The sequence below is a fragment of the Mastomys coucha genome, unplaced genomic scaffold (assembly GCF_008632895.1).
Source record: "Mastomys coucha isolate ucsf_1 unplaced genomic scaffold, UCSF_Mcou_1 pScaffold3, whole genome shotgun sequence".
NCBI lineage: Eukaryota > Metazoa > Chordata > Mammalia > Rodentia > Muridae > Mastomys > Mastomys coucha.
Genome location: NW_022196909.1, coordinates 65,559,481 through 65,570,512, shown reverse-complemented (window position 1 = coordinate 65,570,512; position 11,032 = coordinate 65,559,481). Strand labels below are relative to the sequence as shown.

General features: G+C 49.5%; 1 protein-coding gene across 7 annotated transcripts in view; it reads left to right on the top strand.

Annotated features, from left to right (window-relative positions):
- Window positions 1–10,514, top strand: part of Tbc1d5 (TBC1 domain family member 5) — a 518,011-nt gene extending 507,497 nt beyond the window's left edge. For 6 of the 7 annotated variants that reach the window (XM_031348347.1, XM_031348346.1, XM_031348344.1 and 3 more), the window contains one exon: window positions 5,006–10,514. In XM_031348347.1, the coding sequence (XP_031204207.1) occupies window positions 5,006–5,299 (294 nt within the window). In that variant the 3' untranslated portion in view covers window positions 5,300–10,514. The remainder of the gene's footprint in view (window positions 1–5,005) is intronic. The other variant, XM_031348348.1, reaches the window with a different exon arrangement.
- The last annotated feature ends 518 nt before the right edge of the window (window positions 10,515–11,032 follow it).

Below are 11,032 nucleotides of genomic sequence, written 5' to 3'. Positions count from 1 at the left end.
TGTAGCTGGGTGCTCAGTGTCATCAGTGGCTCCTGTAGCTGGGTGCTCACTGTCAGTGGCTCCTGTAGTCAAGGTTTCTGTTACTGTTTGGTGTTTTGACTTTGATTAAGCATGATATCCATCCTTGGGACACAGTATGGAATTCTTTACAGAAACTGACCATCACTCTTCTTAGAGACAGAGCATCCACATTAACACTCCAGCTGTGACCTTGTCTTCTAGATTATTGGAAGGACTAACTACCACATTACCAGCATCTCATTTCTGTTAGGCTTTGTTCCTGAGATATTATAAGGCTCAGGTTGGACCTTTGTCTTGGGCACTAGTGTTTTTCCCTTAGAAACCTTGTAGCCATTTTCAACCAAGAAATTTAAAACCTCTTAGATGTTTTTTATCTGAATCTCCATTGGGAAACTTGCAATTAGGGTATTATTGTCTACATATTGTGGCAAAGTTCTAATTCTCCTCAAGTCTTTGCCTAGGTTTTCCTCAAAAATAGCAGTAGAATTTTTAAATCCTTTTGGAAGCACTGGAAGGAAATACTTGTGGAAGACTGGGCACAGCACGACAGATCCCCCACACAGCTTCATGTGGACAAGCCTGGGCAAACCTGCCCTCCCCTCCTGCTTTCTTAACTGCTGGAGAGCCGCAGTGTTTTTTTGTTTCTTGGTTTTTTGGGTTTTTTGTTTTGTTTTTAGTATAGAATAGAGCTTATTCAGAGCATGGGGAAAGGAGTTAAGAGGGTAGCAGAGGCAGAGAAAGGCAGAAAGAAGGAGAGAGTAGAGAAGTAGAGGCTGGCCATGGCCATGACCATGTGGAGAGAGGGGGAAGGGAAAAGCCCAAGGGGGCAAGAGAGAAGCAAGGGGGCAAGAGAGAAGCAAGGGGGCAAGAGAGAAGCAAGGGGGCAAGAGAGAAGCAAGCAGGAAGCAGGAGTGAGAGCACTCGAAGTGTTTCTAAACCCTGCTTGAGAAGTTTGTCAAACAGCCTGGAGTGCAGTCTTGGACTTTGCTGAAAGATAATCTGGAAGTCAGTTTGGGGCTGAGAGCGTGTCCTGTTTGGTCTTAAGTTAGTACGTTTTCAGGAACAGTTTGGGGGCATACTGGAACTTCATGGAATAGTACCATGGGCTCAGCTCCATGTGCCCTAGGAAGCTAAGGATTTGTCCTGACAGGCTGAAGAAGAATTGTTCCGTTAGCTTGTATCCACTTGGGAATGAATGAGTGACCTCACAGGTCAGACCGGGAGAGATGGCTCATTTCTCTTCTCCTGCTATCCCTTCTATGTTGATTCCCTCCTAGACAAAGTTCCTTTTTAGTAGTCAGCACAAAATGCATGACTTGTGTGGTCATGCACTCACATGTGCATGGTCCAAGACCATGCTGGGCTCCTTGTGGATGTCTGGTTTGCCTTAATTAGGTGGAGCCTGTGACTCTGTCTTCATCTTCTGCTGATAAGAAGAAGCTAGCAGGAGTCAGGTGTACTCTCTAGCCTCCATTTCAGGGACCGTCTGTGCCTTCTCCTCTCAGTGTCTCCCCTCATTGCTCCAGCTGTGCAGATAAGCCAGCAAAACCAATGGTGACCTCTTTCTTTGTACTGGGATGCCTGGAGGGTAACTCCCAACAAGGCTGCCTGCATCCTCATCTTCTTTGGCCTCTGATGGGACCTTAAAAAGGAATATCTAGTTGAGGAAGGTTGGTTTCTTGACCCATAGCCAATTTTAGAGTTTTATCAAGTGTCAAGAACTGCTCGAAAATGTGAAGTTGGTTCCCAGGTCTATGTGGCTACTGTGACCCTTCCCACTGGTTACATCTCTGAGGACATCTCAACCTCTACATGAAACCAAGGGCTTTTCATCTGGCCTCTACTGAGGTCTCCTCATTTTGTCCACTTAACTGTGGCTTTTCTTCTAAGATCCTTCAAGGAATGTCTCTAATGAGCCAGCCTGGCTTGCATTCCAAGCGTACTGGGATCTCAGTTAGGGGGGCTTCTGTTGTGGGCCCTGGCAGCATGGCCAGACCTTCCTTCTCATCTGGAGTATTGACAGAAGAATTTGACTATCTGCCCTCAAATGTCTAAATCCTAAAAATGTCTGTTATAAATAAGGGGGTAAAACTGGAGCAGCCTTCTGGCTTTGGTTGTCTTTCGTCTGTACAAGTTACAGGTGATGAAAGGCATGTGTATACAAACAGGATCTCCATCTGCATCAGAAGCATGTTGGAGGAGAAGGACTCCATTTGCTGGTTTATAATTGGCCCTGTGTGTAGTGGTGCTGTCAGGAAGAAGAGCGTCTCTGGTCATGGGGTGATCTGAGCACAGAGAACCTGGGAAAGGCCTCTGAACAAGGGAGCATGCAGGGCCCGAGAGTGACCTTTCTTCAGAGCTTGGCAGAGGTTAAGCATTGTGTAAGCAGTGCGGGAAGACTTTCAAGTACCTCAATGGGTCTCCTTTCTTAGCTTCCAGCAGAGTTAGAATCCCTCATTCTGATATGTCACTATAAAACCCTGGAGGGCCATAGGGAATTTTCTAGTCATTGGCATAGTCAGCCCTCGGTGACAGACTCACTGTTAGCAGCCTCTACTTCAGTATGGACGCCTTGTTGCCTGTACTAGTACCTATGAGGTATGCGTTGCGGTGTTATTTGGAATGCAAATCCTACAGTTCTTTACCTAGGTTTAATTTTTCTAGTTTGGTCCATGTCTACAGATTTCAGAACCTGAAAAACACTGGCACGCCTGGCAGCCAACTTACTGGCTGTTCAGTTCCGCCACCTGAAGCTGTAAGGTTAGGCAATTGGGCAGTTGCAGGGCTGGACTCTCAAAAGAAGATGGTTTCCTCTGGAGTACCATACCAGCCTTCCCTTGAGTGTGATAGACCTCTAGAATGTGTGTTGTGCTGAAGCTTGCTGCAGTTGGGCATGTTCAGCTGATCAACCTGCCAGGCTGGGACAGGGGAGCCACTCAGGCCTATCTGCACTGCACTAGGACTCTTAGCAAGCCACTCAACTGCCAACCCAAAAGAAATGCCCATATACTCATTCAGATGGCAGCACTGAACAGCCAGCAAGTCGGGTACCAGGAGTGCCAGTGTTTTCCAGGTTCTGTCCTAAGCAGCACAGGAGAGAGAGCTTGGAAAACGCAAGCACTGGGCAGTGGCCGCCCACTTAGTCAGAATGCCGCTGGGAAATCACTGGGAAGGCCACCCTACCCAAGTTGCTAGAACATGTACCCAAACCCAAGGAACCTGCCCTTTAGTGAATACAAAGCCAAGAAGCAGACCCAGGGCACAGCTCACTAAGGGACACTGGGGGTGGCACCCTACGAGGCTCTGAGCAGTAGCAGCAAGCGGGTTTTACTGCGAGTAGTTGTGTATGTCCTCACGCAGGGGCTTGCCATATTGAGCAGATCTGGACACATGCATACATCCTTGAGATCACACCACGAGGACAGCTGCATGCATAGTGGCATACAGCTGTAATCTGAGGGCTGACAAAGCTGAAGCAGAAAGTTCTTGAGTTAGAGACCAGTTCTGGCAAGACCCTATCTGAAAGTTTAAAAAAAAAACAAAACAAAACTAATAGGAACTCCTTCATGGCAAAGAAATTATGTCTCATGAAGGTGAGACTGTAGTGAGCAAAACTTATGGCATGTCATGACAGCCATGTGAGCAAAGGGTCACATGAGAGGTCACATCTGAGCTCAGACTGACCCCCAGTCAGCTCTAACTAAACTGTTCACTGTGAGCATGTGCAAGCAGGCACATGGCTCTACCCAGGAACTCCTCAGTTGGGGACAGTAACAGGGACAGCACCCCTAAGTGAGTTACTTTTTCAATAAAACTTTGTTGTGCCAGAATGTTTGCTTCCTTCTGTCTCACAAGTAATATGTTCCCAGCTCCAGTAGCTTCAGAACTTGGGGAATTCGGGGGCTACTGGGAGCTTAAGGCAGATGCCCCTGCCTTCCAGTTCACCATCTTAAATTGTGAACATCAGAAGTAGAACATGCCTGTGTCAGCCCCAGTGTCACCAAAGATACGAACTTTGGAGAGGGCAGAGGCTAGATTCCCTTAAAAGTGCTGCTAAATCTCTTCCAGGCTCTGTGCCTAATCAAAAGACCTAGGGGCACTTCCAGACAAGTGGCTTCCTCTGTCTGTTATAGCCGTGGGGGAGCACAGCAGGGCGGAGGAGGCAGGTGCAGGCCCTGTCAGCATTCAGCCCCATGCTGAGGGGAGATGTCCACAGCAAGATTAGAGCCTTTGCTAACTAACTTTATGGGCCAAGCTACTTTCCAAGTGCTAGGATTAAAAGTGTGAGCCACTCATACCAGCTAACCCAAAACCTTTGTCTATTCATAGATAACTAATATCTGTCAGCCAGAACAAAAAAATCTACTTAAAATTTTGTAAAAGGGAAAATAATTGTGGTCTAAATTAGTGCTATGTGTTTTTCCACTGAATTATGCTTTTCTTAATTTTCCTATTTATTCTTCTTGACTGTTTATTTCTGCTATTTATTCCTGGTACCTGTCAGTTGCCACCATTGCTCCAGGAGACCCACATATGTGCACCCAAGATTAACTAGCTGTGAGATGGCACAATCACTCCAGGTGTGGTAGCTCACACTGAAAAGCCTCTTTTGTGAGTCTGTACATACATAACACTGTGACCACAAAGCAGGAAATATGGTCCGCACCCTGTCTCACAGATGTGACATTTATGCTTACCAGGGGTGGGGGTGGGGGGCTTCTTGTGAGACTAATACCAGGAGTGACCCTATGGCCTGGTGGCTGGCTCCTAGGCCTGGCCCTCCTACAGCATCCATGCTGCCTTTCCTTGCAGCTTCTCAAACAGCCCTCATGGATGGGCTCCAGGCCTCAGAGCAGCAGGACCAACCAGGCATCTTTCCAAGCTAGGTGCAGAGTGAGGTCCATGCCACTAAACCCAGGCCTCTGTTCAGGGTTGTCAGTCACTCCTGCAGTCACAGGCCTTCTCCTCTGGTTTTATTTCACAGGCCTCTTCAGAGATGCCAGGGTGTACCGGTGGAGCAACCTCAGATGACTTCATTCTGGTTTCCAAAGAAGATGAGGGGCACCGTGCCAGAGGGGCCTTCTCAGGCCAGGCCCAGCCTCTTCTCACCCTCAGAAACACATCTGGGAAAAGTCGGGTCCCAGCCTGCTCCCCACTGGTGTTCACAGACCCACTGATGGGCCCAGCCTCAGCCTCCTCCAGCAACCCCAGCTCCAGCCCCGATGATGACAGCAGCAAGGACTCTGGCTTCACCATCGTGAGCCCCTTGGACATCTGAACACAGGGACTGCACTAGCGGAGACCCTGCTGAACCAGTGTTTCTTTCCCAGCATGCATTTGGCATTGATTCAACCCATTGGAACTCTTTACAAAGAGGCAACTATGCTTCTTTCAATGCACTATGTTTACCAAAATGCAGATCGAGTTTTCCAGGCCCTTACCTGATCCTGTGACCCTTGTTCCAGTTAGGGCCAGGTCAGGTCCCCTGCTCCATACCCACTGTCAGTCACACCAGACCACAGCAGAGCCACAATGTCTTCCACTCCCTCCTCCCCAGCAGCTCTGCCAGTTTACACTCAGAAGGAAAAGTTGGTTTCAAGACTTCCCCTTATCAAAGTGTCAGCCACAGGGAACTTGTTGACACTGCGTGAAATCTGGCAGGCAGCCTCACTCACTCCTGCCTTGGAAGCTCAAGCACAGGCTTGCCACACGGAGGGAGCAGAGGGCGTGGCTCCCAGGCTGGAGTCAGAGTGAATTGTAGGAGCAGGGTCTCAGATTAGGAATCAGATTATTGTTTGACACGAATACGTTTCTGGACCCTGAGCTACATAAGCTTCAGCCACTGCTGTTCCTCCTTGAACAAGTGTATTTCTCCTTTCAGAGTCCCCACAGCCGAGGGTGCGGTTGCCCCTCAGCAGTCCGCGCTGAGGTGATTTTAAGAGTTGAAGGACTAACATCCTTGAATTGGAGAATGTGTCATAGCTCTCCGGTCAGGTCTCTGAGCATGTTTCAGAGCTACAGTGGCCTGTTAAGTGAGGAGCGCAGAGGAAAACCACACTCATACCAGCCAGAGTCAAGCCTCCTGGGAATTAGACCTGGAGTCCCTTCTGTGGGGGCAGGCATCCTGGAGAGCATTCCAGGTACCACAGCCTGGTATGCAGGGCTCCTACTCAACCCTCCCCATTCTTGGAGCTCAGCTCTAAACTCTGCATCCAGACACTGCCTGCCTCAGGGTCCCTGCCTGGGTTGGGTGTATGTGAGACACCTCCTTGACTCTTGACCAAAGCTAGGGACAGTGGAGCTTGTGGGTAGATGTAGCATCTGTTAGATGTTACCTCTGCCTCTGTCCTCCTCAGAGAGCAGCTGGTCCTCTGGGTAGTGCCCCACCCATTAATAGCATTGTAATTCTCTACAGACAGGAATGCTAATGTCATGATGCTCTGCAGGCTTCTCCTTAGCTGTACCGGATAGCAGGGCTGATAGCTCGCTCACGTGGTGGCAAGGCCCAGTCCCGGCCTCAGGAATTCTGCCCCCTGCCTCTGACCAGTCCTCTCAGCATTCTGAGGAGCCTGCTTGCACACATGTCCCATGAAGATGCTCTGTAAGAACCAGGGCCACTATATAACAGGCATCCATCCCCTGAGGGAAGGCCATCAGTAACCATTCCACTTGAAGGCTTGACTTAAGGTGTCAGTACCTAGGGTAGGAAGTATTGACTGATCCATGCAGGTCTGGGACAGTGTGCCAGCTATGTGTGTCACAGCTGAGCCATGTCCCCAGCATTTCCTTTGCATTGAGAATAAGGGCAATAGATGACTATCACTGGCTACCCACGAGGCCACGAAGGTGATATTCGGACTCCTTGCCATTTGAATGGGCATTTCATAATCCCTCGACCTACCTGCCCTGCCCATGCCCAGGATGTGCCTGCTTCTGTGCTTGTGTGGGTGCCACATGAGAACCCCCAGGTTCACACTGAGATGTTTCTGTGGCCCCTAGTCAGGCCACTCTCTCCTTGGAAGAACCAAGGATGGAAAGCTTCTCTAAGTGACTCCATTCTTTGTTGATGAACATTGCTTCCCTTTGTTACCTACATTACTGGTGTGGAAGGCATTCCTTCCCTGTTATTTTATCAGGTACTTCTGTCTGATTGTACATTTTAAAGTCCTGGATATATAGAACCTTTTTCTTTAACCACATGGTAATCATCAGTTTTAATCTCTCACATTTTGATTAATAGCAGCTAATACAGTTTTATATAAACCAAGCTTAGATTAAGCCCCACTGTCATCTGCTCTTTTGTACACATTTCTGTGTTTCATGCTGTCCTCTCTGATCAGATTGGAAGTGTGAAGTAAATCATACCTGTGTGCTACAGAGGGTCACAGACTTGTCTTGTCTCACGGGTGTGGCTCGGTTCAGTTCTCGGGACCTTCCTGGCTTAGTTTGGCAAGATGACCTTCTGTTCTGCACTGACTACAACTTGAAGTGACCACACTGCTGACAAGTGTAACTCAGGAGGGCAGCTGCCTCCCCGGAGTCTGCTGCTTATGGGGTGAATCTCCTTGGCACAGGGGTTGGCTGTGCTAGTCCAGCTTACCAGCCATGCCTTTAATGTCAGAAAAGCTGAACAAATGCCCAAACTCTAGCTATAACCTGCTGTTCAATGCAGGTTGCTTTTTGCTTGCTAAGAGCTCTCCCAGTGACCAGTAAAGGACAAAGTGGGGAGCACCCTGCATCAGCCAGTGTCACCTCCCTTCCCCAGAACTGCTAGGAAGTGAGAGCTGGGAAGAGGCAGGCTCTTCCCAGATCATGTGGCCTCCTCCATGCTTGGCCCAAACGCTGCTTCTCTCTTGTTGCAAAGAGGTGGTGTTCATACAGCCAGGCTGGTGTAGACTTGTCTTTTGGTGTATGAGACTCAGCTCATCTAGTTGATGTCCCGGCAGTGCCACCAATGTCCTTATGAGTCTTCATGCCGGATCTCATACTGATGTAGGAAATGACTCCTTTGGCAGAGTGAGAGCACTTGATATGTACTAATAAAGGACTACTGAGAACTGGGATAACATCCACTTCTTCCAGTCACCTAGCTCTGGGGTCAAGCAAGCATGGAAGCACCGAGCCAGCAGGGCTGGTGTTGGCCATGCCTCCACCTCGCCTGCATCTCCTTCCTTTGCAACATGGGCAACCTTCATAGCCTCCTAAGACTGCTTCCTAATCACCAGGACACCAGTGCTGCCTCACACTGCCACCCTAGTGAGAGCTACAATAGCTTAAGACTTCTGTAGGAAGAAGCCCCAAACCCACCCACAACAGTGTGGGCTGCAGAGGTCTCTTGATGTAGGGCCCTACCCTGAGGTAGCCGTGCTTACCACTGTTCCAAGACAGCTTGCCCTTCCTCGAATGCCAGTCCCTGCAGCACACAGTTGCCCCAGGATCAGGATAGGGGAAGTGATCAGAGCACTTTACACCTTAAATGGCACATAGGAAGGACAGAGTGGGGAAGAGCACCTGTAGTTTAGATGAAGCCAGGAATCAGTAAATGAGCAGTCACTTAGCATGTATCCAACCTAGCCAGCCAGTGGACACAGCGTGTCCCACAGCCACAAGACCGCTGACCAGTGTTACGGGATTTCTTCCTACTTAGCTCAACTCTACCTGAAGATGATGCTAAGAGGATCTGGGGTTTGAACCTCACTTCTACCTCAGGAGCATCCTGGGCCAGTGCTAGCTGTTCCCCTGTGTTTCCTGTCAGGTTGGGCTCCCTGTTGCAGGCTCCTCCCCTGTTGCACATCCTCTTGCAGCTCCATCCTTCCTGCTTCTGATGTAAAGGCTGAGCCTGGCTTGCTAGCCTGGCTTGAAGGGAGAGGCCATCAGGCAAGGCAGCGGCAATTACACAGGGCTCATCCAAAGCCAGGACAGCCCCTCTATGTGAACTTTTAACCCAGGCCTACCCAGTTGTCAGTGGGCCTCTGGCTGATGCCCTGTCACTCAGAATACTCTGACCCTGAAGTTTGCATCTGCCACCCAACATCCTCTTAAGTATCTGTGCCACTGGGCACTCTGAACTCTGAGCACATCTGCTAAGGAAGGACTTGGCATCAGAATGTGTCCACACATGGAGGGCTCCTTCCACAGCTGCCCATGTGTGTCTCTGGAGAGACATGTCTGCATCAGGATGAGGCACCCATAGACAAAGGGAGCCCAGATGGAGGCCTCCCTCCAGCCTAGGAGGAGGGGCAGGAGTCTGGTGTCAACCACCTGCCCCCATGTGGTGAGCGCTGGGCACACCTACCTCCTGCTCAGGAAATGCTCTGCACTGGTTTAATGGTAGCTTCATAGGTTGTATTCTCCCCCAAAGGCACTTGCTGGGGGTGTGGGGGGGTGGCAGTCTTTCATTAAGGACTGACCATTCCATGACAGCCAGTGGAGCACACTCAAACCATGTTAGTCATGGGAACCCAGGGTCAGGATTCTGGCTGTGGTTAAGGAAACTGAGGGGAATGGAACTGCAATGGGGGGCCATCTTCCTGTGAAAGAATTACAGTTAAGACCACCATGCAAAGATATGGCCATTTGCCAGGCAGTGGTGGCACATGCCTTTAATCCCAGCACTTGGGAGGCAGAGACAGGCGGATTTCTGAGTTCGAGGCCAGCCTGGTCTACAGAGTGAGTTCTAGGACAGCCAGGGCTACACAGAGAAACTCTGTCTTGGAAAAAAAAAAAAAAGATATGGCCATTCACCTCAACCTTCCCACAGCATCTTTGACCTCAGCGTGGCATAGCCACCTCCTGCCATCTTGTCCTTTCCCCTGGTCCACAGCCACTCAACTGCCCAAGCCAAGCCCTGCTGCCCAGTTCTTAGCCCCCTTGTCCACCAATTAGTTCATTGTAAATAAGGGCTACTTGTCCTTAACCCACTCTGCTAGTGTGGCCAGTGAGTGTCCATCAAGTCTCCAGCTCACCCCTCCAATAAAAATAGGAGCAACCTCTTCTTCATCCCATAGAGTAAGCTCCCACTCCAGCCTTCCTCACATCAAAGTCAGACCCATCCAACATCCTCTTCTTGGGCCCTGTCCCCCAGCCTCCAGTTTAGAAGTGCCAACCGGACCAGCCAGGCAGCCCTTAGGTGAGATTCCATCTGACTCCAACCTACATTGCATCCTGAGATCTCACAGTTTGGTTTCATTTTGCCCATGCTACAATTCACCCTGAGTGAGCCATGTCTTAACTGAATATGTATTGCTGGCATAGACATTGCCAGGTTAAGAACTCCAAGGCCTCAGGTGGCAAAGACTTACCTGGGTGAAGCACTGAGGAATGGCAAAGCTTTCCTCCTGAGCCCAAGAATCAGTGGTTATGGTTTGCAGTGTGTGCAAAGACGTTTATAGCCCGAGCCTGACTCCAGAGGCCGCCTTCAGAGACTAGCTAACTCCTCCCTCTGTGCTGTGTCTAATAAACAGTTTCTGAGTGGGGCAGTAGCCTAATTCCAACTTTACCGTGTGGGTGTCTGTGTGTCCTCTGTCTGTTGTTCCCTTGCTTCTGTTGGAGTTCCAGGACCCAAGTCACACAAAACAGGGCAGACATTGTAGAGCAAAGGTATATAACCAAGCCTTTTACATCACAAGCAGACTGACAGGCGGAGGTGGATTTAAGCTTTGGGGACCGGTAATTGTGCAGTGGTGGTATCTTTCTCCCATGACCAAATTAGTGAGACTTATCTCCAAGCTGTCGTGAGGCCGAAGGTCTTTCTCAGCCTTCCCTGCTGCTACTGTGTGTATTCACAGCAGAGTCAGCAATCACCGTGTCATCCTTGAAAACAGGGCCCATACCTTAGCTACTACTATTTATTGGGGATCTGACATATGTCAAACACTGCCTAGAACTGAAGACTCACCATGAAAAGATGGGTATCTAGCTTTTTGGGTTTTTGTTTTGTTTTGTTTTGTTTTTGTTTTTCCAGACAGGGTTTCTCTGTGTAGCCTTGGCTGTCCTGGAACTCACTCTGTAG